General features: G+C 32.3%; 1 protein-coding gene across 7 annotated transcripts in view; it reads left to right on the forward strand.

The window, feature by feature from the left end:
* Nucleotides 1-27,234, forward strand: part of KHDRBS2 (KH RNA binding domain containing, signal transduction associated 2) — a 542,840-nt gene that overhangs the window by 157,451 nt on the left and 358,155 nt on the right. For all 7 annotated transcript variants that reach the window (XR_013993122.1, XR_013993123.1, XR_013993124.1 and 4 more), the window contains exon 3: nt 11,016-11,132. Coding sequence is in view for 2 of the 7 variants with exons in the window: in XM_081044942.1 (XP_080901068.1) it covers nt 11,016-11,132 (117 nt within the window). In the remaining 5 variants the exon portion in view is untranslated. The remainder of the gene's footprint in view (nt 1-11,015; nt 11,133-27,234) is intronic.

A 27,234-nucleotide genomic window follows, 5' to 3' on the forward strand; every position in this document is an offset into this window, starting at 1 on the left:
TATAAGAATAAATAGGTATGAAAGGATACTCTTTTAAAATCCTAAAGAATAGAGTAATATTGATATTTTAATTTCCAGAAACTTTATAACATGCAGATAATTTAATGATGCCACTTTATCATTAGATGTTCGAGTTTCACTTGTATGCACTTAATTGTTTTGTTGTGATGATTTGTATAAACACTAATGTTAATTCACATGTGATAGGATTAAGAATTTGCTGAATCATTTCTCTTGAAAGAAAATCATTGTAATTTAATTTGTCATGAAAATGTTGTTTCTGTAATGGGTGAAATCTATTTAATGAACTATTTAATGGGAGTGATTTTCTCAATTGAAGCAAACTTTGAGAAATGTGAGAAACCATGATTATAAATCCACACAATACTTCATTAAAACTATTTACAAAAAACACGTTTTTTATTTCTAATGGTGCAACATGAATAATTTCATGTATTTTTTCTTTAGTACTTTTTATTAGTTCAGAATAGTTGTATTGATTCCAGTGAAACCTTTAAGCAAATACTACCTCTTCTACTTCTTGTCATTCTAATCATGCTTTGGAGATAGCCGCATAAAAGTCTTTCATATTTCCAGAATTTGGTTGTGAGTTCAGATCTGCAGATTCTCCTGTCTATCTATTGTACCTGTGGACAAAAATACCACAGGGTTTTTCTCCTGGGTACATACAGCAATGTATGTATGTACTTTTTCTCTTTACTGGCACCAACGTGACAGCTCTGCTCTGTTCCACCTAGAAATGGGGAAAATGTCCGTCACCAACTCTGGTGCACCTTTATCAACAGATGAATGTACAAAAATCTCTTTGTATTTTTTATGGGGTCTTTTGTTCTTTAGAGGCTCAAAGTCAATCCATGAATTTAAGTAGGGGCAGACGTTAAATCATCTCCTTCATTTTCCTTCTCTTTTTCACAAATATTCCCCTCCTCCTTTAGCCAAACATGATGCAAATAAATACCAGAGGTAGACGGGAAGACTCTGCAAAACCCATTATGCAATATCTCTGTAGATTTGCACCTTATAGGACCATATGGACAAACACAAATGCATACTAATTGGAGGAGAGCAAGAAAGGAATGACAGAATATTTGGTTTATATCCTTCTTTCACATTATAAAAATTAAGAGTGGTTCTATTTACCATGGAATTTGGTCTGTGATTATATTTAGTATTTCTACATCTTTTTGGTGTTCATTTTTATCTTTTTCTTATTGCTTCCAATGGGACAATGTAAAATTTGGCAAACAACTGACCCGATGAAGTACTTTGGTGATAGAAAGTGTATTACAAGCCTACAAAATACAAGCCCCTATAACAGATAGTTTACCTCTATAGCAAAAAAAAAAAAAAAAAAAATCTACGTTTTTCAGGATTATTTTTATTGCAAGTGGCAGAAATTCAGTTCCTCAGTTTCAGTGTCACACAGTTCTATTTGAGAATTTTCAGGGAATTATTGTTTCCCCACATTTTTGTCTTTGACAGCATGTTCTTAATTTTTTTTTTTTTATATTTCCTGCTTTAATAGGAGATTTAATATGAGGATTCTGGGTCTTCTTATACTTGGGAGAAAGAATTGGAGATTCAATTCTGGGATGTGGACGGATCAGCTGGGACTCAGGAACAACTAGCAGACAGGACTGAGACAACATGAGAGCACACTATTCATCTCCTGTCCCTGTTTTTCTCTACATTTCAGCTCCAATCTCTCACACTATACACAGGCTTCCTACACATGGCAGGAAATATGGCTACTTTCAGCTCTGAGTTTAGTATTTAGAGCTTGTACCAGAGGATAGGCTCTCTTGCCCAATTCTATTTTTAAAGAATCCCAAAGAAACTACCATGACTGGCATGAATGACATCATGTGTCTACCCCTGTACAACTCAAGTATGGGAAGGTAGGTGGGTAATGAATGAATATAAAATAATTCTTCCAAAGGGAGAAGTCCGATGTAGAATAAAGAGGGAGAAGTGTGTTCACTAGACATTCTAATGTCTATTCTTTATCTTCCCTGTTTTTCAATTCTGACCAGGACAAAGCACATACTATGTGATGAATAAATATACAAAATCTTTCTAGCAATGTTGCTATAATATGTAGTAAATTTTGGTTATTACACACACACACACACACACACACACCCCATACTGTTCATTAGCTTCTTCAATAAACAAAGGATTTTTTTTTGGCCCTATTTCTTGTCTGAAGATGTATTTTAATAATCTTTAATGGTTCTGTTTAGTAATTTTTCTTAGAGTAGAAATCAGAATGGCTGGGCAATTTCATCCACTCACAGTCTTGGAATTCCATTAACTCCCTCTTAAGAGATGAGTCCAACATGGACTCAGTTGCCTCTTAAATTAGTTGTTTTAACAATAGATTACCAATTCCCTTTGAGTATACAATTATTTTCTTCATTCTAAATTCTTAATTGAGTACTCTCTGATGTTATGATTTATCTCAATTTTGCAATTTAATTTCTTAAGTTATTTCCAACCATGGCAATAGCAGTTTCTATTTATTATTGACATTATGTTTATACTAGGTGTTTAAATCTGATTCTCCACAGATAAAGGAAAAAGAGAATAAGTAACTTTAAATGTATATCGATATATTTATATAATGTTTTCTTTTTTCACCCCAAAAGTACAAATATCTGTTAATATCTAAATCTTCTCAAAAAAAGGAAAAGCCCTGATAGTAACTACAAATACAAAAATTTCAATCTAATTATGTAGTATTATCCTACTAGTCATGAAGATATTTATATAAAAATGTGTTCTGCCATGTTTCCCCAAAAATAAGACCTAGCCGGACAATCAGGTCTGATGCATCTTTTGGAGCAAAAATTAATATAAAACCCGGTCTTATATTACTTTATATTATGTGAGACTCGGTCTTATATTATAGTAAAATAAGACCGGGTCTTATAGTAAAATAAGACCGGGTCTTATATTATAGTAAAATAATTTTTGCTCCAAAAGACGCATTAGAACTGATTGTCCGGCTAGGTCTTATTTTCGGGGAAACATGGTAGCTTTAATAACTTGTTGAAATGCTTTCCTGCTTAATGCATTTAGCTGATTTTGGAAGGTCCCTGACTTCCTTGATCTTCTATCTTACTCAGTTCTAGTTTTACATTTCCATTTAAGAAGCTTCAATAAATTATCATTCCTCCAAATTACTGACATAGACAGAATATGTTTTTCATAATTTTCAAATGTAGTTCTAAGATACAACATGAATATACAAGAACAGTATTCTTTTCCATTGTATACTATTAGGGAAACATTTTGATCCTCTTTGTCCTGCAAGAATGAAGCCTTACTTTTCCTCTAGAAGCTTGTCCAAACCTCTTCAACTAAATACAATCTCATTTTTCTTTGATCCCAGGAGACTTTATTTTTACAATCCTTTTGCTGTTAATTTACTGTATTCTTCAGCACTCTCCGGGATAAATGTGATGGCCATGTATTAAGTGACAGCCTTGTTTAGGGATCTTAAACTTAAAAATATATCAACTTCTTATTGATTCTTTATGACTGTAGTATCAGTCAGATTCTCAAAAAGAAACAGCGTACTCAAAGTTGATGATTGACAAGTGTTTATTGAAGGTGATGTTTACAAAGTATGGTCCGTGTTAAGGGAAGCTAACAAGGAATGCGGAGCTATTTAGGGACAGTAACAATAAGTAACTGTGCCTCTTCAAAGTCTAAAGGGCCAAGGAAGAGAAAGAGACTTTAAACTTTAGAAGAAGTTGCCAGACAGGAGCTGTGTCCTGTAGTAGAGGAACATAGTCACTGCCAAACTCATCTGCAGCGAGATTGGTGCCAGGAAAATAAGCCCTCTACTTTCCCTGTCCTACTTGCTCTCCAATTACTTGAGTTGTGTCTCATTAGCCAAATGAAAGGGCTAGATACGCAGTAGCTACCAACATGATTTCAAATTCACATTCTGGAGATTATTAATTTGAATGAAGCCGTCCTTTTTTAATCAGAAGCCAAAGAGAAAGAGCATGGAGACATTAGTTTCCAGCAGCTCTGGGATACAGACAAGGTTAGTCAGTAGATCTGAATGGATCAATGGAGACCATCCAGAACAATACTAGTTAGTATATAATATCTCAGTCCAGTTTGTTACTACAAAATATAACTGCCAACATGAGGTCCCTGCTCAAGTTTTCTCACATGCTTGGGTGAAGAAAACAATATGCTACTTTATAGAACTTTGGGTTCATTTATACGTCTATAAAATCTATATGTTACCTCTAAATGAATCCTCATAATTAGGGAGACCATACTTTCTTGAATCCTCTTGACATAATTTCATCAAAGCTTGGATATATTACTTAACACCAGCATGTCAGCACTCTGTCTGTAAAATAGTATCTCCTCATAGGTTTGGTTTTAGAGTGAAATAAAATAATAAATACAAAACGTTTAGCATGGTTTTTCACGCATCACAAACATTCAATAAGTATTGGTTGTTATGTTTTTGGCTTATATTGAGGAATGCTACAGTAAACTAAATTATGAAACATATCACTGAATGTATTACTGTATAAAATTGAGAATATCTCAGTTTGTAAAGCCTTAAAACTTAATTTCACATGTTTTTTTTTTATATATTTTAAATCTTTATTTATTTATAAATATACACTTTTTTATCAGGAATGTCACAAATTTTACATCTCATTATCTTTCATTTAGCTTGGCCACAAGAAAGCTCATAGTTAAACGTGCTTCTATCTCAGAAACCTTGTAGTATCTCCATGTTTATACGTCTGTAGGCACTCATTTTAAAACTTTTATAAAGTTTTATAAACTAATTGTATGATTTTATTGGTAAAAAATGTCTTTAATGGAGTTATAAACATATATAAATGGATACGTCTTCCAGAGACGTGAATTTTAGGTACGTGCAGACTTGAGAAAATGTCTTATCTCCATTCTTCTAGCATAAACATTAGGGGTACAATTAATATTTATCAAATTGGATTAGATATAATTCTGTTAATGACACTAATTCTGTATTTTCAAAGTTCTGTCGGATGAAGGAAATGGAAGTAAATATTTGAAGCAAGTTGGATTCAATTTTCACTCTTGCTTTGCCAATGAAATGCCATTTTTTTAATTGAACACTGAATCCAGTACTATTACAAAGATTCACAAATGTTGTAGTTATTTTTCTAAAACTATGCATGCAGCATTTCATTTGTCTTAGATTTTTCTGCAATGACAAATATAAAATGCAATTTAATTTTTAAAATTCTTGATAAATGGTGATACATGATTCCAGGCTATACAATAGGGCTAGACATGCAGTAGCTGCCAACATGATTTCAAATTCACATTCTGGAGATTATTAATTTAAATTAAGCCATCCTTTTCTAATGGTTGTATTTTATAAGAATGATTAATGTGTCAATCCATAAATAATAGTATTTCATATATATATAATTTCAAATATATATAATATATATAATTATATATAATTTCAAATCCATATATAATAGTATTTCAAATATATACTTTCCACTTAAAATAAGACAGAGAAAAAAACATACTAATTAAAATTGTAGTGAAACATATGTCCTTAAACAGAGAAATCCGAGACCTACATTATTCACAGTAGACAATTATGGATCATAGTGAGTTACTGTTCATGCTTAGTTCATGATTAAAGCAATTGGTTTCAGATATACTGCACAGATTTTACAAGTAGACTTTGCTACATTGATTATCATCCTTTTGTACCAGTTGGGAATACAATTTGGCTATGGAGAAGTAAGACATGATAAAGATTTTGAGAATAAATTAGTTAAAAATATAGCTGGCTTCTCTATGAGCAAGTCCTCCAACAATGACATGCAAAAATGTTCCCTTTTAGTAGCAAATGCAAAAAATATTGATTGTCTCTAAAGTATGTCATTTGCCATTTTGCATCAAAGCACTTTAAAACCTTTTAACACCACGGAAGTAGAAACTAAAGTACATTAAATGTACTTTCTGTGGTATAATTTTCTTCAGAATATTAGATCTTAGGTATAAAATAATGATTACATTCCATGCACACTTTCATGAATTTAGTAAATTTTTCTTTTAGTTCCTGTCATGACTTCTATGGTATAAATAATCACAAATAAGTTTTCCTTTTCACGCTTCCCCGGATAATGTATAAATCAGAATTTAAGATGCTTTGCTTTTAAAAGTTAAGTCATCAGCACTTTCATCATTTGGGGGCAGAATTGTTAAAAATTCTTCAGCTACATAGAGATGAAATCATATTTGTGGATTTTAAAACTTGATAGTTTAAATAATCAAAACTACATTACAGGTTTAATAATATAAATATGTTCTAAATCTCCGATAAAGCTTTGCACATCCAATAAATATGTTAAGAACCTTGACAATACATAAAAGAAACTACACACACACATATGCAACCCAAAATAACATTATTTTGTATTATTATTTATTACTTGTATATTACTTTATGATATTGATCATAGGATACTAAAGAACAGTCAGAAATTTCTAAATTTCTCAATTGGAATTTACATTTAGGTTGTTTTATGTTCATGAAATATGTCAAGGTGTTATGTAGTAACGCTAAATTACAACACTGCTGAAGACTACTGTAGGTGATTTTACATGCAAATATTCTTAGCAACACATTAAGTTATTTTGCTGAAAAATAGCAATACCATTATAATTATGTGATGTGCATTTTCAAATGTATGGTAAGGTGCATTTTCCCTAATGTACTTAGATAAATGTTGTATTTCTTAGTTTCTTTTTAATCAAGGAGGCACTATGTCTGTTGAAATTGCGTATTACCAAATGTATTCTTTTTGTGCCCCAATCATATTGCCTTGTGGCATATTATGTCTCTTACTAGAACATTACTTACTCATTCATCAATACATTCCTTCCTTTAATTAATAGAGTATCTACTACCGTATTTCCCCAAAAATAAGACCTACCTGGAAAATAAGCCTTAGCATGATTTTTTAGAATGCATATGTGGAAAGGTATCTGGAAATTGCCTCTGTGACATAAGCCAATGTTGGTATGGTATCCAGGTGACAGCACCCGATTCTTAAATTCATGGTCATTTTTTCCCAATTATTTTTGCTCTTAAAAGCATTGAGACGTTGAGTATTCTTGTACATGTGTTAACAGTTCTCAAGGGAATGTACCTAGAAATATGATTGCTAAAACATAGGTTAAGTACATTTACAGATTTACAAGACAATGGCAAAATGTGTGCATCTATTTACATTTCCATAAACAGGGTATATGAGTCTCCCTGGCTCCATATTATGGCCAATGTTTGGTTTCTGACTTCTTCATTTCTATCATCATAGTGTGTGTAAAATGATATCTCGTTATAGTCTTAATTTTATTTTTGTTTAAATTCTAATAAGGTTGAGGTTTCAAAACTTTTTTCCTTTTGCCATTCTGTTTCTCCAATGATATATTCATGATTTTTATCTATTACCTTGTCTTTTTCTTAGAGTTTTAGTTGGATTTTTGTAAACTGATGCTTTATTGGTAACACGTAATGTGAAGCATCTCCAAATTTGTTATTGATGTTTTTACTTTCTTGTTGGTGTATTGTAATGAAAAAATATTCTTAATTTTAATCAAACTTTTATTTTACAGATTGCATATTTTTATGTCTTGTTATAGAACTCAGACATTATTTTCCTATAATTTTCCCTTACAAATTCTAAAATTTTACCTTTCACAGCTAAGCTATAAACCATCTATATTTACTTTTTTCTTATGTTTTAGGAAGTAATTTTGTTTTTCTTACTCTGGGTAGTCAGTTATGTTACATATTTTGTAATTCCTTCTTTCCTTTGTATATTAATAGTGTTTTATTATTGCTGTAACAATTAACACAAACTTGGTGGCTTAAAACACAACAAATTTATTATTTTACATTTACAGAGGTCAGAATTCTGAAATGGTTCTTATGGGCTAAAATTAAGTTGTCATTAAGGCTGCATTCCTTCTGGAGGCCCTAAGGAAGAATCTGTTCCTTGACTTTTTCAGTTTCTAGAAGCTGCCCTTATTCTTTGGTTCATGGCTTACATCTTCAAAACCAGCAATTGTATCACTCCAACCTCTGATTCTGCTGCCCACTTCTTTCACTTATGTGGATACTGGGCATACCGGGATAATCCAGGATAATGCCATGATCTCAAGATTCCTAATTTAATCACATTTGCAAAGTCATATTTGCAGGGTAACATATGTACAGATCCTGGGTTTTAAGCCATAAACATCTTTAAGGGGCCATTATTCTGGTTTTGAGTACAAATCTTCTTTTGGGTTGAGGAAGTTTTCTTCGTTTTTCAGATGATGTGAGTTTTATAATGATTGGATTTGAATTTTACCAAATTATTTTGTGTTCAAATAAAGCATTAACTTTTTTCTTCATTATTTGTTAATAGGTGAATTACAGTTGGGGATTATAGATTTTAAATCACCTATGTACCTGTGACAAACACAATTTAATCATGTATTTTTAGTATATACAGCTATATGGTTTTGTGACTATTTTGTTGAGTGGGATTTGTTTCATAAATGGATTTACTGTATAAATTCCCTTTTCTCTTCTGGCTTTTGTGTCAAATTTATACTAGCCTGCTATTTTCTCTGGCATAGTCTGCATGGAATGATACAGTCTGTGACAATCCTTTGTACAACTGCCTGGGACCAGTATTTCATAGTAGGGAATTTCATTATGATATATTAAAATATTTATATGTATTTTCAACTTTCTAATTTCTTTTTTCCCATTCTTAATTGATATACTATTTACATACAGTGAAATGAACAGGTGTTAAGTGTAGAGCTTGATGAGTTTTGACAAAAATATACTGTACTTTCAACAAAATATAGAACAATTTCATCACCCTAGGTATTTCCTTCGTGCCACTTAACAGCCAGTTCAACCCCAGCTTCTTTTCTCAATAGGAGACCACTGTTATGATTTCTAAGATCATATATTATTTTTGCCTCTAGAATTTTGTGTTAATGGAATCAACCACAACATACTCTTTTGTATCTGGCTTCTATCACAAAAGCATATGAGATACATTCATGCTTTTGTGTCAATAAGTGACTAATTCATTTCTATTTGTGTATAAATTTGTTTACTCTTCTTGGAAGGGCATTGGTTTATTTCTGGAGTAATGGTGATTTTAAATAACGTGTCATGCACATTCTTGTGCAAATCATTTTGTGACCATTGGATTTTATTTATTTTGCTTAAGCACTTATATTCAGAATTGCTAGGTCATACTGGGGCTCATGTTTAAGTTAATAGATAATTTATTTATTGGAAAAAAGATAACTGTCAATCTTTGTTCCAAAATAGTTGTTTCACTTTGTGCTGACAACAATGATTGCTTCAGTAATTCCCCGTCCTCATCGATATTTGATATTTTGTTTTAGTTCTAGCAATTTTGATATATGTGTGTGATTAATTATTGACTTGGTGGAGTTTTTTGTAGATTGTAGATACCAGTCATTTTTCAGATGTATGCACGGGGAGTATTTTCCTCCACTCTGTTGCATGTCTATTCAATTTCATAATGGTTTTAGACCAGCGAAAGTTTTAGTGAGTGCTCTGCTTCCTAGTTAAGTAACCTTTCCCAGCGTAAGTTTGCAAAGGCATTTTTGTATGCTTTCTCCCTAGAATCTTTATGATTTTAGCTTTTATATTTAGATCTATGCTAGATCTCAAAATAAGGTTTGCTTAAATGTGGGGTAGGGCATAAAATAGTTTTTGTTTTGTGCATATGAATATCCCATTATTCTAGCACCATTTGTTTAAAAGACTTTACTTTTCAAATTTATTGCTTGGCACGTTTGTTGAAAATCAAATGAACCATTTAAGTGTGGTCTTGCTGAACTTTATATTATTCCATTTATCTATTTGCTTATACGTACATAATCCACACTCCAGTACAACATTGAATAGATGTGGTAAGAGCCAATATCATGTTTATCCTGAACTTAGGGAAAGGCAGTTAGTTTCTCACTATTAAATATGATATATTTCTTACTGTAAGACATTAGATTTTAAAAAAAGGGGGGGAATCTCTGATTTAGAAGGCACTCACTTAATTTTATTTATGTTTGTTCTTCATGCCCACAACATATTTTTGATGCATTCTAAGTCCTGTGTATTTTTTTAAATCAATCAATGAATGATTATCTGAATGATTTGATTTGGCAGTGTTCCTTTTAGTAGATAACATCATACTCTAATAACTGTTTATAACCATGTTTCAGGACGAATAAACAAATTGGATAGAGCCCTCAGAAGTTTATATTTAGACAAACTGTTTTGTATATGTGCTCTATCTGTAGTATTTTAAACTTTTAGTGTCCACATTTTTAATATGCTGATCCTAAGAACAACTCTTTAACATAGAAAACATAAGATTGAAGAGAAGTTGAATCTCTGTTTTCCCAGTCATGAAATTTTCAATAGATTGTTATGGGCACAAACAATACTTAACAAACATGAATTTTAAATTTTATTTTAAAAATCAACTTAAAATATAAACTTCTTGCAATTTTGAAAGTGCATAGACATGTTAAAATTATTTCTTATTTTCATAATTTGATTAGAGAAAAAAAGCCTTTAGAAATTTTGTAAATCATATTTTTACTCCCTAATTTCTTTGTTAAAGAAGTGATTTATTTATTTAATAATACTAAATGATAAGTTTAACATATTAGTAATTTTGACATATGTTTCGCAAGGGGCATCCCTTTTAAAATGGATCCCAGATTAGATGGCTAAATGGTTTCTTGTGTGTGTGTGTGTGTGTGTGTGTGTGTGTATGTGTATATGTCAGCTCTTCTCAGAGATAGTTTGAAAAACCAGTAACCCATCAATTATCCTTGATGCAAATTATTACTTTTCTCCACCTTAAAACAGACATTCTATTGATTTTGTTTTCTAGTTCAATTTTGTGGGGAAATTGCTTGGACCAAGAGGAAACTCCTTGAAGAGGCTACAGGAAGAAACAGGTGCTAAAATGTCTATCCTGGGCAAAGGATCAATGAGAGATAAAGCAAAGGTACTGAACTTTGATATTTAAAACATACAGGAGGTTACCTGTACCACTGATGGCCAAATTTACAAGCACATCTCAACTGTGCTCCCGTCATATCCTATGAACTTCACCTTCTGGGACCACTCTATTATGCTTTCTGATGTCTCCTCTATTTTCATAAAAAAAATCAATTATTGGCTTTTTTTCAGAACATCTTAATTCTGTATTTTTATTCCCTTTAGTCCTTTGTGTATGACTCTGTCAAATCTTTTTCTTAAGTGTCGTCTGTGGAATGTTTCTACATGTCGATGTTCATTTTCTTTAATTCTCTGATTGGATCCCTTTTCTTTCTTCCACTGTATCACCAAATCGTATCCATTATATCCTTTTCTCATTTTATCTCTCTTCTCTATTTCACTTTTATCTTCTTACCTGAAGCAATTGTAAATACTTATCTGCAAATCTAAGAGAATTCCACTTATCTTTTGAAATATTTCAGTGGTATTAGACAACTCACCTGACCCTCAAAGACCAAAAAGCTAAGAAATATATCAACTTTGATGTTTGAAATGGTTTATTTCACATCTGAACTATATCATTTTTCCACTTTATAAAATGATACCGATTTTCTCTGTGTTTGAATTCAGTGCTTTGGAAGAATAACAACTATTTATAGGGTTTTATTCATAAAGGATCTTTTAAGATTCATTGAGAAAGGGTGAATGTATGATGGTATTGTTTGACTAGACCATACTTTTGTGTGACATCTTAAATGAAGAAATGTATAGTGAGATATGTCACAGAACTGATGAATGTTGCATACATAAAATATTTTACCTACATTGTACTAAGTCCATAGGTGGAATTTGAGGAATACTTTCTATATGGGTGCTTTTTAGAATGGATCGATAGTCAATTCTATAAATAGCAAAAGGGATGCTTCTTACTAGTCTTCTATTTTGGGTAACTTTTGGTTACTCTCTGCTGTATGTAATTTTAAAAGTAAGTACCTTCTTGCCAATCTTTGCTTATAACTCTACATATTCCCATTTATCTACCACCTGATTTATTTGCTTACCTTCATAGCAAAACTCACTGCAAAGTTATTTGCAATCAGTTGTTCTCATCCATTTGTAATCGTTCTCCACCTCAGTCCTCATGACTAGCTCCTTTTCCTCTTCCAGACCTTCAAGCTCAGGGCTTACTCTTCAGACTCTTTCTTCCCTTCATGATTTTATACCACCTCTGTGCTTCTAGACCCCAAATTTATGTTTACCATCAATATCTCCCTTATGTAATTATGCTATATGTCCATGTGGATGTCTATGTATTTGTGTGGGGAAGGGAACAGGACTTTATTGGGGAACAGTGTGTACTTCCAAGATTTTTTCCAAGTGAAGTTGTTGTCCTTTCAATATTAGTTATGGAGGGCGCAGCTCAGCTCCAGGTCCAGTTGCTGTTGTTAGTTGCAGGGGGCACAGCCCACCATCCCTTGAGGGAGTTGAACCGGCAACCTTATGGTTCAGAGCCCACTGGCCCATGTGGGAATCAAACCAGCAGCCATCAGAGTTAGGAGCATGGAGCTCCAACCGCCTGAGCCACTGGGCCGGCCCAAATTTAATGTTTTTATTTGTGTGTTTTTCTTTCTGAAAGTAGTGAGTAAACATTCCTTTTTATTTAGTTACATCTAGCCAATAACTCTGTAAGTAAAGAAAGGAAACCAAAAGCAAAACAAAATAAAATACAGTAATATCTAAGGTAACACTGGTAGCAAAATCATACCTTATATTGATGATTTCATTCCCATATTGTTTTGATTCTAGACTATATGAACTCATATTCTACCTAAAAACATCTAGGAATTCTTTTTTTTTTTTAAATTAAAGTTTATTGGGGTGACAATGGTTAGTAAAGTTACACAGAGTTTCAGGTGTACAATTCTGTAATACATTGTGTGCTCACCACCCAGAGTCAGTTCTCCTTCCATCACCATATACTTGACCCCGTTTACCCTCATCTACCACCCTCCCCCCCTTATTCTCTGGTAACCACTAAACCGTTGCCTGTGTCTATGAGCTTTTGATTTTTATTTGTTTGTCTTGTTCCTTTGTTGCTTTCAGTTTTATATCCCACATGACAGTGAAATCATAATGGTTCTCGACTTTTTCTAGATAATTTATTTTGTTTAGCATAGTAATCTCAAGTTACATCCATGCTATTGCAAATGGCATTATTTCATCTTTTCTTATGGCAGAGTAATATTTCATTGTATATATATACCACATTGTTATTCAGTCATCTATTGAAGAACACTGGTTGTTTCCGTGTCTTGGCCATCATAAACAAAGTTGCAGTGAACATCGGAGCACATATACCGTTTTGGATAAATGTTTTCAGATTTTTTGGGTATACTCGTCTACTGAGGAGAGGGATTGCTGGGTCACATGGCAATTCTATTCTTAATCTTTTGAGGAACCTTCACGCTGCTTTCCATAGAGGCTGCACCAATCTGCATTCCCACCAACCGTGTGTAAGAGTTCCTTTTTCTCCACAGCCTCTCCAACACTTGTTACTATTTGTCTTGTTGATGATAGCCATTCTGACTGGGGTGATGTGATATCTCATTGTGGCTTTTATTTGCATTCTTCTGATGAGTAGTGATGTTGAGCATCTTTTCAATGTCTGTTGGCCATCTACATGTCCTCTTTGGAGAGATGTCTATTCAGGTCCTCTGCCCATTTTTTAATTGGATTGTTTGCTTTTTGGTGTTGAGTTGTATGAGTTCCTTATATATTTTAGATATTAGTCCCTTATTGGAGATGTTGGAATTCTTGAACAGAAGTTAACTCTTCGATTGTGTTGATACAAAGTATTTTTAGAGAAATCTAGAAAGTAAAATATACAGGATATTTGCAGTATTTCAAAATAGCTCAGGAATTTAACTGGCAGTTTAGAAATTTCTTTAAAGTCGAAGTTCTTCATGTACCATATGGCCAGCTGGTTCTAAATAACCATGCATTTGTTGGCTTCACTAGCACTTTGTTCTGAGGCTTCTTCAGGGGTAACCTACTGGACATTCAGATAGAGTGTTGCTGTTTTCAATGATGCTGATGGCCAAGACTGGTGAAGGAGAACAGAGAAAATAGTGGTTCTACAGCCTTATCTTTGAAGAGAGTTAGGAATGACCATATTATCTCCAAGAAAGAAGGTTAGAGAGGTTAGAGAAAACCAATCAAGGGCTGAACATGCCCAGAAAACAGGAAAGTAAGAGCAGGAAATCATGAACACCAATTTCTTGCCTACTTATTTGTTGTCCTTAAATGAAAATCACAGATGGCCGTGTTAAATAAATCATGTTGTAAGGAAAGGTATTTTGTCACTTCTATTAATAAGCTTGGTTGAAATTATGGCATGTAGGCTTAAAACATACTAGTGAGTTAAATATATGTTAAAAGTGAAGTGCTATTTGGTAGCAATTTATTTGAAAATGTGTGATAATTCTCAAGGCAAGTCTGTTCCTCTTTGATGTGCTAACAACATGTGCAGTTTCTGTATTATATCTTCTGTATTTGGTGATGGCTACTTTAGTAAATCCTTTCTGATTTCATGGCAAGATTGATTTTCATCAAGAATAAAATCAGCTAAAAACCTTCAAAGTAATGCGGCTGCCTGGTGGGCAATGCGAGTGTGAATCCCACACCAGTCATCCTTTTCTCATTTGGCTTCTGGGCTGTGCCTCACATCAAACAGCAGGGGAGTCTTTCAGATCCTGAAGGGGCCAGGCCATGCCCACCGCTGTCAGTCAGGCTGGGATTGCTTTCGTTTCCATTTTTAAATATCCCTAACAACAAAGCAATTTGTAATCCCACAATGTCAACAGCCTAGACACTGATTTTAATTTTAGCTTTGTCCTTAATAAACTGCTCAGCAGATCAACAATATTTCTTTCTCAACTTTCCCTCCTTCAGAAAAGATTGCCTAACCTATCTTGACTTCCAGAGATAGAGGAATAAGCATAATACTTTGCTTAAATATCACTCAAAGAACAAGAAGTATAACATAAATTACAGATAGGTGAGATTTTATTTTTGATTTATTCATTGCATTCTTCTGTTTCTCTGATCTGAATTCTGAAAAATTAGAGTAACAGACTAATAGGTCACACCTGAACAGTAGCACATGCGATAAGGAACATTTCATTACAAATACATTTTTTATGAGGACACAATGAAACCTATGTTTTGATGGTGAACCAATGAAAGGTTATTTCAACGTATGCTATATTTGGACCAAACAATTAAAATAATTAGGTTTGAGTGAGAGTGAAATACATCATGGTATTGTGAAAAATCATTTTTCACCTTAACATCACCAACACTTTTATGTGTAATTTGTCATTCTCTATGCGGTGCTTTCATCTTAGAATAAAAAAGAAAAAAGCCATAAATCCATTCTTCGTAGGCTTCAATGACAAATCATGAGGTAGCATTTTTTATGTATTGTGAATCAAAGTTATATATAATTTGAAATCATTAATATCTTCTAGTCTAATTTTATTCATAGTAGAGATATTTATTTTAATTTTTTGTACTTAAGATTTGCTGTTTGAAAAATTTCAAGGATCTATGTCTCAGCCAAAAACCAAGGCTGATTTATTTACAAAAGTATGTATTTTAATATTACTAGTATAGTAATTTTTCCTCCATTGTCACTTGTCACTCAGTATTTATACTGCACCTTGGTTTCCTACGACGAGTAAAATGAGAGAATCACAGAATCAAGCTATCTCACACCATGTTGCAGGGAATTTTTATGTATCAAAGTATTACAAATAGAATGTATGAAGACAGAAGTTTCTAGGCATTTTACATTTTATAAATCAGAATTAAAACAGTGTATTTCGTTTCTACTACTGAGGAAGGCTTCTCTCTTTTTGTCCTGAGCTATATTTTTCACCCAAAATATTACAACCAAAATTCAAATGAGATACAATCAATATAGAAAGGGACCATGTATGTCTTGGAAATATTTTAAATTTTGCATTCTGTGGCAGTTTTAAAGATGGCTGCAAATTCTTTGACTTTTTTTTTTTTTTTTTAAGAAATAGATGAATAGGGTCTAATTCTTTTCCCCTTGAATCTGGATACTTTTAATGACTTGCTTATCACAGATAGACTGCAAGGGAGGTACTGTTTCATGCCTTCTTAGGGTTGGTTGGAAGACAGTGCACCTTCTGCCTCACTTGCAAGCACACTATATCTTGCAGCTCTACACTGCCTTAAACTGCTTCTGACAATCCTGAGGTTGCCCCTGAAAGGAAGTCAAAGTTACATGGAGAAGCCTTGGATAGGTACTAGTGGGAAGTCCCAGTTGAGCCCAGATTTTGAGTCATCCTAGTCCAGGCAACTACACATGCAAGTAGAGAGCTTTCCAGTTGTTATGAGCCTGTACACGTTTGAGTGGTCACTGGCAGCTTGAATTCTATCTGCATCTCTTGACTCAGGGAGCAGATACAAGTTATGCCCACTGTACTCTGTCTAAATCTCTCACCCACAGACCTCATGCACAATAATAAAATGGTTATTTTAGGCAACTAAGTGTGGCATGCTGAGTTATGCAACACTAGATTAGTGGAACACATTCCTACTACTTGATATATAAGATTAAATGGTTCTCAACATTGTTAGCAATTTTCCAAATGCTAGACTCATTTTCTTGCATGTCTACTGCCCTCTCATGGCAATTACTACAGACTTGGATAATTTCTGGGGTTTTCTGTGGACTTGTGTGTTTGGTATTTTGTGTTTTTGTTTTATTCCTTACACGTTATTTTCAATTTGATCAAGCCTATTCTCAAATCAAATGATTGAAGCACATGCCAGATTTTTATTTCAAAGTTCCCAGTAAGGGTAAGGCTTCCAAGAAAGGCAACTCAAAGATTTCTTCGTGGTGGAGGCATTTTATGAGACACTAGACACCAAAAATAGAACATTTTAGTTAAAAAGTATTAGGCTAGTCATGAAGCTGGTTTAAGGTCTTTTCACCTTTGAATGTCTGGTTTAATGTCATATGTTCAGGGTTAATTGGATAGGTAATTCTAATTTCTTTGTTCATCTTCTTTTATTACAACCTGACAAAGCAAGTACTCCGACATTTTAAGAGGAATGTTAGATGGATCCCAGAAGGGGAAGTAAATTGTACCATACCAAACGTACTGCCCCAGACCACAATGGGGACATTTGTTTAAATTAGTCCCTCTTTTTGACCAAGTCCGATTGTTGAAGTTTTGTCTTAGTCAAGAAAGGACCATATGGAATTTTTGTGCTGAGAACATGAACCAAATTTGTCACTTTATCAATTATTTCTTGTATTTCTTATAGATTGTGGAATTTAGATATGCGATCAAGTTATGGAATATATACACCATCAAGATTACCTACAATAGCTGTACCATTGACATTATTTCTTTTTTACCAGTTTCTTATATTAGGGAATAATTTCTAAGCAGAATCCCACAGTGATTCAGTTTATTTATGTACGTTTGTATATTATTAGTATATTTTATATTATTTAGTACTACATGTATAATACATTTTACATATTTAGGAGCCTATCTCTCTCACTATATATTTTTTTAAAATATTAATGTTTGCTTTATTATTATTATTTTTTACATTTGATTATCTCTTTTCATTGTCACATGCCCCATAACCAAAGCAATTAACCTATCTGAATATAATATTAATATAATTGGGTATTAGAAATGAACATTTCCTAAATAGCTTTATTTTGGTCATTGTAAGACATAATACATTTTACATTTTATGGGTAAATTTAATGTCAAACTGAGTGTGAATTGTTATCTAAAATGTCAAATAATAATGATATTTAATTTCTTTGAAAAACATTTGTTGAAAAAGTTATTTGTATGTTTTTAGAAAGATGCTGTTAAATGTTTGCTTTAAATTGTTGAAACTTGACCCTAATATAAACCATGTTCTTTGAGGAGAAACTTGGACAGCTTGTTCTAATACAGCTTAGGGAATTTCGAGATACCAGAATTTAGGTAGTTAAGAGGATAATGGGCCCAGAGTGGGAATGCTAAAGAGAAAAACCCTGCACTTAACTCAAGTACATTATCAGTGCTAATTTGGTTTCTGGATTTCATTAGTTGTACTGATGTTTATTTGGCTTAGTATTCTGTTGTCTCCTTATTGGTTAACTTTGCAAGTCATTTAAAAGTTGAATAGTAGTTTTCTCAGTTACATATCTGAACTTTTCCGTGGCTGAGGAGAGTTGTCATGAATACTTGAAAATGTGTTTGAGCTCTTGACAACTCTTGATAAAAAGGAGAGAGGTCTGTTTTCTGGTGATAGTTAGTGATGCTGACCAGAGCCCACAGAAAGAAAAATAAATCACCAGCTTCTCAGCCAGAGTAGTATTACTGAGTTCACTTTTGCTTTCTCTATGTATTGGTTCACCCAGAGTAAAATCAAAATGACTGAGGAAAATGAAATGCCCAGGATACAAATGAAATTTTATGTGTTTTGCTATGAACACAACTGATTGCCTCACTTGACTTTTCATAGCCCAGACAAAGTTTTGTACACTTCCAGGGATGCATTCACAAGGCATTCTCTGTAAACTATGCCCCAGTAATACCTAGGCTTCAGAGGTATTTAATTGTTAATGTTTACAATTCTAGCATCACTATGGAGTTTAAAAAAAAAAAAATGTGGTCCTTGATTTAGAGAATTTGGAATGTCTCCAAATGCTTTAATGTTCATGTTTCTAAGCTAATGTCCTGTATTTGCTTCTTTTTTTCTTATGGTAGGCTTGCTGTATTCCTTTTGTAAGTTTTGCATATTTTGAAAAATACTTTATTTCTGTCATGTGGCACTTTTATGCAATGTGTTTTCCAGTCTTTCTTAATTTTCTTCTTTTCATCTAAATTTTAGAAAAAAATAAAACTAAAGTATTTTAAAAATCAGAATATTTTTCCAGCTTTTGAATCCTGATTAACTTTTGTATATTTTAATTAATTAAGTTTTTATTTATTTTTAACATTTTAAATGTATTGAGGTGACATTGGTTAGTAAAGTTACATAGGTCACAGGTGTACAATTCTGTAGTGCATCATCTATAAATCCCATTGTGTGTTCACCACCCAGAGTCAGTTCTTCATCACCATATTTTTGACCCCCTCTTCCCTCTTCTATCACTAACCCACCCCAATTACTGAATATGACTGAAATGTGTGAAAAATGTTTATTTCTTCAGTAGCTCCACCAATATTATATTTACTTAAATAAAACTCAACAATCATCCCTACCAATCCAAGAGCACAAACAGTAAAGAATAAGTTAATAAGCAAAGAACAGACATATCCTACTTTGTCTTGAAGTTAATATTTTCAAGATTTTTTATATATTTTAGATTTAAAAGTTTTATTCACACTTTATTTAATAATAAGATTCATACCCTGGGGTGCCAAACAAATGTATACACATGACTTGTATTCATCTTGTGTTAGTATATATTGATTGCGACGACTTTAATAAAGTGTTTTCCTTTCTTAAAATGTGTATACATTGTTTTTGGCATCCGCTGTATGTAAATCTAAGTATGGGTGTATGACTTCACGATAGAGAATTTTGGAATTACTCATCAAAAGTTAAAGCACAGGGTCTTTATGTCATCTTTTTCATGAGTGTATGCGTCATGGGACTACACATTTAGAAAGTTAGAAAAGTACTGCTAATATATTTGTTGTATATTTATTCTCTTCCTCTCTCCTATTTTTTTTTTTTTTTTGGTATGGTTTACTTGACATTAGTAGCATTTATTCTATGAAAGACTCTTTTGTTAGTTATTCATTTTTCATTCTGCAGATAATCATTTCTACATTAAGGTTTAGGAGAACATTTTTCCTGCAATGCCTTATATTAAGAAACCAGAGTTCAGAAGCAAACTGGGATTCTGATTCCCTACTCAGAGAGATTAGATTTGTTAGATAAATGAAGCCATCTGCATCAATTTAAATAGTTCTACCAAATTGATTCATGAAGTATCTAATATTTCCATGTAATTAGCAGTGGCATTTTCAAAACGCTATAACTGAGAGGAAAATTTAACCTTCTCTGTAGAATTGCACACTCTGGGGTTGATACTTTAGAAAATTATATTGTTCTAAGGGAATACTCACCAAAGAATTACATCAAACTTTCAGCAGATGCTGCAAGATCCCTGTTTTATTGCTGGTGCACCAGAGTGGTGATATTAAAAGTCTTCATCTCCTCCCTCGCATCTGTTGTTAAAGCAGATTTTCCATTTCTCTGCTCTGACAGTTTAGTGGTGAATCGCTTTGTGGCTATTCTAAAAAAAAAAATAAAAAAAAAAATAAAAAATTACTGCCATCTCTTTTCTTTTATCCTCTACTGTAAAATTAAACTCTAGTCATTAAGTTCAATTTTGTTGGGACTCTAAGGAGTCTTTTCCTCTAAAGGAAGGTGAGGGGGGGCTTATTTCAGATGACAGAATCTGTTTTTCTCTTACTCAAAGAATTTTATTTCTTGATAAAGATATATCTACATATGCACATTAACTTAAAAATTCAAAACTTATGTGTGATATTAATAGAATTTTATGTATGTCATTATAATCCATGTGTTACGTATTTCATCTAATTGCTTTACCAAGGGAAATGCTAGAGATTGATTTATTAAGAAAAGCCACAAGTCTATTATTAATAATATGCCATACTCGCTTCTAATTTATCTTTGCTGCTTAGATTTCTGAACTTTTTCTCCTTTGTGCTACATTAGTGGTACTGAATGCAGATGACTCACTCAGCTATTTTATGTAATGAAAGATAGACATATGTAGATAATCTGGAGAATGTTTGTCTTTCATGAGTGTTACAAATTAATTTCTAAACTTAATTATGTTTCCTCATAATTTTATTTATTTACAAATATGTTGGTCTTTAGAGTAGATGGTAGGCATAGTTTATTCAATGAGAAAATATTTGATATATTTTGTTAAACAGTTTCATAACAAGGATGTTAGATAAATTGGCCATATACAAAAAGTTATTTGAAGATTTTCTTCAGTGCTATACATCATCCATGTTGAAAAATCAAACAAAAAAAAAACACAACTCCTCTCTCTCCAATATCAATTAATATATGCCAGTTGTTCATATTAATGTTGACAAATAAGTAATTATGGCTATTCCTAATATTTTATTGTACCTGTTACTAAAATTTGGTTATGAACTTTTTATATTATTAACATTCTTAAAGTATAAAATCTGCTATCAAAAATTATGTTTAGGTAATTATTAAATAAAATTTCTAAAATTTTAGGGACTATTACCCATACTTAGTGGAATTATACAATAATTTGGGACCATGGTTAATTTTTTTAAGTATTGTGTAACTCATTGCTTTAAGGATATAATTTGCCAGACCCATGTGCACATAAAAATAGTACCATTTTTATTGTTTGTTCAAATAACTTAACAGAATTCTAGTTGTAGATTGAAGAAGGTAACTTTAAGACACAAGAGAAAAATAAAAAGTTATTACCTCTCAATTTTGGTTATCTTGAAGATATTGCTGTTAATGCCCTAAGGCAGAGAGTCTTCTGAGTTATCTCATGTGTTCACAAGCAAATTTCCACATTCTGCCAAACCAATTAGTTGAGAGTTGAATATTATTTAAGCAGGTTATTTGCTAATATCTTTAACAAAACAATTTGTAAATAAGTGCTACTAGTTTGATATTGCACATACACACCCACATGCATACAAACTGATCTGATATTTTTCTTAAAGTATGATAAAATATACGACTGGAAGGTATATGACCAAAGATATATGGTAAATGTAATCATAGGGGTTTGGCAATTAAGTTTGTGAACTCATCCTAGAAAAGGTGCTGCATATCTTATTGCTGAATATCACTACAGTCACCTTTGAAGTACTCCTCTTGGGAAGCTATGCACCAAAACCAGCACCTAGTCTACCCTTCAAAGCAATTTTGGAACTCTTTTTCTGGAGTGGCCATCAGAGCTGTCGTCTTATTACCCTTGATGTCCTAAATGTCATCCAAATAACTTCCTTTCAATATTTTCTTTTTTCTTCGGGTAAAGAAAGAAATCAATGGGGTCGAGATCAGGTGAGTAGGGAGGGTGTCCAATATATTTATTTGTTTATTGGCTAAAAACTCTCTCACAGACAATGCAGTGTGAGCTGGTACATTGTCATTATGCAAGAGCCATGAATTGTTGGTGAAAAGTTCAGGTTATCTAACTTTTTCACCCAGCCTTTTCAGCAGTTCCAAATAGTAAAATTGGTTAACTGCTTGTCCAGTTGGTACAAATACATAATGAATAATCCCTCTGATATCAAAAAAGGTTAGCAACATCGTTTTGACTCTTGATTTGGACTGACGGAACTTTTTTGGTTGTGGAGATGGGCTAACTCTCATTGTGCACTTTGACGCTTTGTTTCAGGGTCATATTGGTACACCTATGTTTTATCACCAGTGATAACTTGGCGCAAAACATCTTCTTGCCTCTCCAAATGGTCTTGGCAAACTTTGATTCTCCTTTGCTTTTGTTCATTAGGTAGCTGCTTCATGACTGTTTTTGCCCACACCTTTCTCATGTCACGATATTCAGTTAAGATTTTCCTTTGCTCTATCGATGTTTACTTGGTCTGCTATGCTTCTGACAGTCAACCGACAATTTGGACGCACAATTTGATGAATTTTTGCAATGTTTTAATCAGTTCTGCTCATTACTGGCCACCCTGACCTCTCTTCATCTGTGACTTGTTCTATCCCCTCAGAGAAACATTTAATCCATTTGTATGTTGCCATTTTCTTCATGACATTAGCCCCATAAACTTGGACTCACATGTCCCTGATTTCACTTCCACTCTTGCCAAATTTAACAAGAAATTTAATGTTTGTTCATTCCTCTAATTCAAGCTCAAACATTCTTGCAATGGCACACAAACATGCACAACAATAATAAAGAACGCCACTCAGGAAGACACTGCCACACGTCCACATGAACTTTACTAAGTTGTTTGTACGGTGCTGCCAATGTAAGTGCATGGCCATGAGTTCGCAAATTTGATTGTCCAACCTCATATATGGAAATTAGTGGCTTTAGAGTAAATGTGGATTTTACATTGCATAACTAATCATATACTAACCAGAAGAATATTGCAATTACTATATGTAAGCACAAAGAGTCCACATAAAACAAGTAGTTCATTTTCAGGTTAACCAGATAATAAGGGTCAGATCTGTCCACATACTAACAGATGACATTTTATGGTATTTAGTTCTCAAATATTTTTCATTGAAATACCCTGTTCAAAGAAGAATTACTAATAGCCTTAAGTCTTATCCAGGTTTGATCTTGTTCAGCTTAGTATTCTTTGAAAAATATGGTGTTGTACAGTATATTTAAAAATAAAATATACATTATATATATATCTGTATTTCTCTAATTGATATTTAGATGAATACTTATTCAATTCAGTTGGAACTACAAAAAATCAGGTGACATTTTCTTATGGTTTTGTGAACTTCTTAATGTCCTTCAACACAGTGTCACCACACAAACTGCTGCATTCCAGAATTGATCCCTCACTCTCTTCATGTTACAAGGGGCAAAAAAACTGTTCAGTAGGCTTCTTATTTCCAAAGTGAATAGTTATTTTTTAAGTTACAGTGTACTAGAAATTACTGTGTATCTGTTATTCTAGACTATTCATTATTTTAATTAAAAAAATATATACTTAGTACTTCTGATATGGAAGACTTTTCATATGTGCTTGACATACATCAGTAACTTTAAAAAAAAGACAAAAATCCATACCTACTTAGAGTTTAAATTATCTTTGACCTATGTGGATATTAAAAGAAATAAGTAATATATGCAGAGAGAAAATAAATAGAGTACAAATAAGATAGAGAAAACGAAAACACGCATAAAGATATCAACACCTATACCAAAACTAAGTGAGAATTATCCCCCCAAACACCGAAGTGCAAGTTGGTAGGAATAAATCAATGACAGCGACTAGATCCTTATGCTATCACCATTTGTGGGTAAAAGCAGAAAGAAGGCAGTGTGATGTCTGGTGCCATAGAAACAGGAAAGTCCCCAAATAACAGTATTTTGTCAGGTAAATCTAAGAACAGAAACTAAAGGTGTTTTCATACTTTTATTCATAGGTGAAGTCATTGGATCCACTTCAATGTATGAAGGTCTTTTCTTTCCTAAAAAAGTCTGGATCCTATGAAGTCTTGAAATTCTAAGACAGAGCCACACATTGAGATAAACTGCTGGGAATATCCCAGACTTAGCAAGGGAGGAAACAAAAAAAGAGAGAAAAAAAACGGGCAAAATAAATGGGATATTTAAATTAAATGGGCCTTTGAGAAGAGAAGACTGATCTAAGAAAGCAGGAAGCTGTAATTTTTATCTTTTTAGAAAAGTAACAAAAGAGGGAGTGGTAATGCTTCCTCCACATATTAAAAGTGAAGATAATCTCATTTCACTTAAAAATAAACAAACAGAAGAGGATTTTATCTAAATTTTATGGGAAGTTATTTCAATAAAAAGATGGTGAAGCTTCAAAATGAAAGTGAAAACAGAAGGATATGCACACAAAACAAGTAAAATATGTAATTTTATACTTATTGGCAAGCTAAAAAAAGAAAAAAGTACTGAAATAGCTCAAAATGATTTAATTGGGGGAAAAGAGAGCTTCATAAAGAGAGATGATGGGCCTGATCAAAGAATTATAAATAAAAGTAAAACAAATTTCAGAAACACAGGCAAATCCACCAAATGTACAATAGGAGTTCTCAAAAAAGAAAATCAATGCAAAGAACAGAATAAAAAACTGTAATTGAATTAAATTTTCCTGGAACTAAAAGCAAGACTTGAAATTACATATAAAAGTGCTCACCATGTACTCTGTAATATTGACCATGAGGTATTAGATGTGTTCTAAAAAACACCATCAACCTTTAACAAAAGTCTTTGTGCATGAAGGCAAGAATACCTAGTTACTTATAAGGGAGAAAAAAACAAATAAACAAACAAACCACTAAAAGCAAATTACCTCAGCAGTTTTTGCCAGAGATCATCCAGTAACTTATATAAGATATTTAAGGAATGATGTCTGAGACAATAAAATTTAAATCTTCATTAGTATAGTATTTTGGAAGAATTTTATGTCATTTCCAGACTGTCTCTTAACGTGTCAAACTGGGACAGAGGACCCATCAGAATTAAACTTCAGTTAAATTAAGTACATGAATTTGACAATGTTGCCAAATTTTGAGGGATTTTCTCATTAGTTTATTCTTTTGATTTTTAGATATGGGAGTGATTAATTTTTAATATATTATTGGTATTTATATATATTTTTTAGTTGGATTATTATTTTTCTGGATTTTTTTTATATGTAGACAAATGGAGAGAGATTTTTCTGAATTATTTGTACTGATTATGTATCCCAGGTTTCTATTTGTTATTGGTACTTGTGAGGATCATGACAAATACTTTTAATATACTTTAATGGGTTACTGTTACAAGAAATTTTACACTGCCACAATAGAGACAACTTTTACATTAAATTATATTACAGGGCTACAATTAAATAGAATGATGAAAAAATAAAAGCTCAACGCAGCAATTCTTTAGAGCCCAGAGAAATTAGTTTCCTTGATAAACAACTCCAGAAGATGATGAACAGAATTTACATAACTAAACAAAATCATTTGATCTGTAATATCACTATTAAAGATTAATGCTATCTCTTTGAGAAAGATTGATAAGTCTATATATTAACTTGATAAATTGCTGTAGTTATATTTTTCCTTCAACATGTATCTGTGGTGAATTATTTTAATTTTAAAGTTATGACTTTAAGCATATGTGTGTGTGTGTGTGTTAACATGACACATATGGTGATGTGTTACATCATATATGTGTGTATACACACACACACACAAACACACACACGGCAAAAGTGCAGTAAGTTATGGTTTCCTTAGCAAAAGCATTTTGTGGAATTTTCATAGTCTGTGTTTTAGCTACCTGGCGTGTGCTTGGACATAGAATGGAATATGATTTTACAAAAGTAATGCAATGCATATATTTAAGAATAGTGTAATAAATTGTTAAGAATATTTATTTAGTTGACCTGCTTTTATCTCTACCTTAAGATCTGGTTCCTTTGTTTATTACAATCACAGGTCATTACTTAGTAGTAGTATTCTATGTAGGTGTACTGACATTAAGAGTTATACGAGATGATGAGCAGATGGAGTAGAAAGTAAATTCCATTCTTAATTTTTATGAGAATGATACTAATATTTACTAAAATAATATATTGAAATTGTATGTATACATAACTTATCTATGTATTTTGTTATATAAGGAGAACATGTTCAATAAATTATTCTTAGAGAGGCATATGATCAAAAAAATTCAGAAAATAATGGTCTAGTGCCTTGAAGATACAAATAACTACATAGATGCTAAAAAATAATGACATAATTTTAAAGAAAATAGAATATAAGGGGAAAAATATTTCTGTCTTTTAGCAATATTTACATTTTACAGAGTAAATTCTTTGCATACTTAAGTAATTTTAAGAATTACTGAGATATACAAAGAACAATGATTAGATCAAATATTATCAAATTTATTATGATTATAGTCTTACTCCAACTTCATTCATTTACAATATATTCATTGTAAATATATTGCTGACTGAAATTTAATTCACATAATGGTGTAAAATGTTATGGAAACCTTACATTTACATTTTTTCATGTTTTTTGTTATTTTACTTCAGTGGTAATTGTATATTAATAAACATAGTTTTTCCTTGCTCTCTAACAATATCAGATAGTTACTTATTTAGGCATTTCAAAGAGAATAATCACAAAATTAATAGTTTTTGAGTAAAAACATTTTTCAAAATAAAGTGCTATTTTGGGTCACATTTTTACCATTAAACAAGAAACAAAAATGTTGATAATGTCAAGTATTGAAAATGAAGACTGAGAATCAAAGTTGTCTTTAT

This window comes from Rhinolophus hipposideros (assembly GCF_964194185.1).
Source record: "Rhinolophus hipposideros genome assembly, chromosome: 3".
In the NCBI taxonomy this organism is placed as follows: Eukaryota; Metazoa; Chordata; class Mammalia; order Chiroptera; family Rhinolophidae; genus Rhinolophus; species Rhinolophus hipposideros.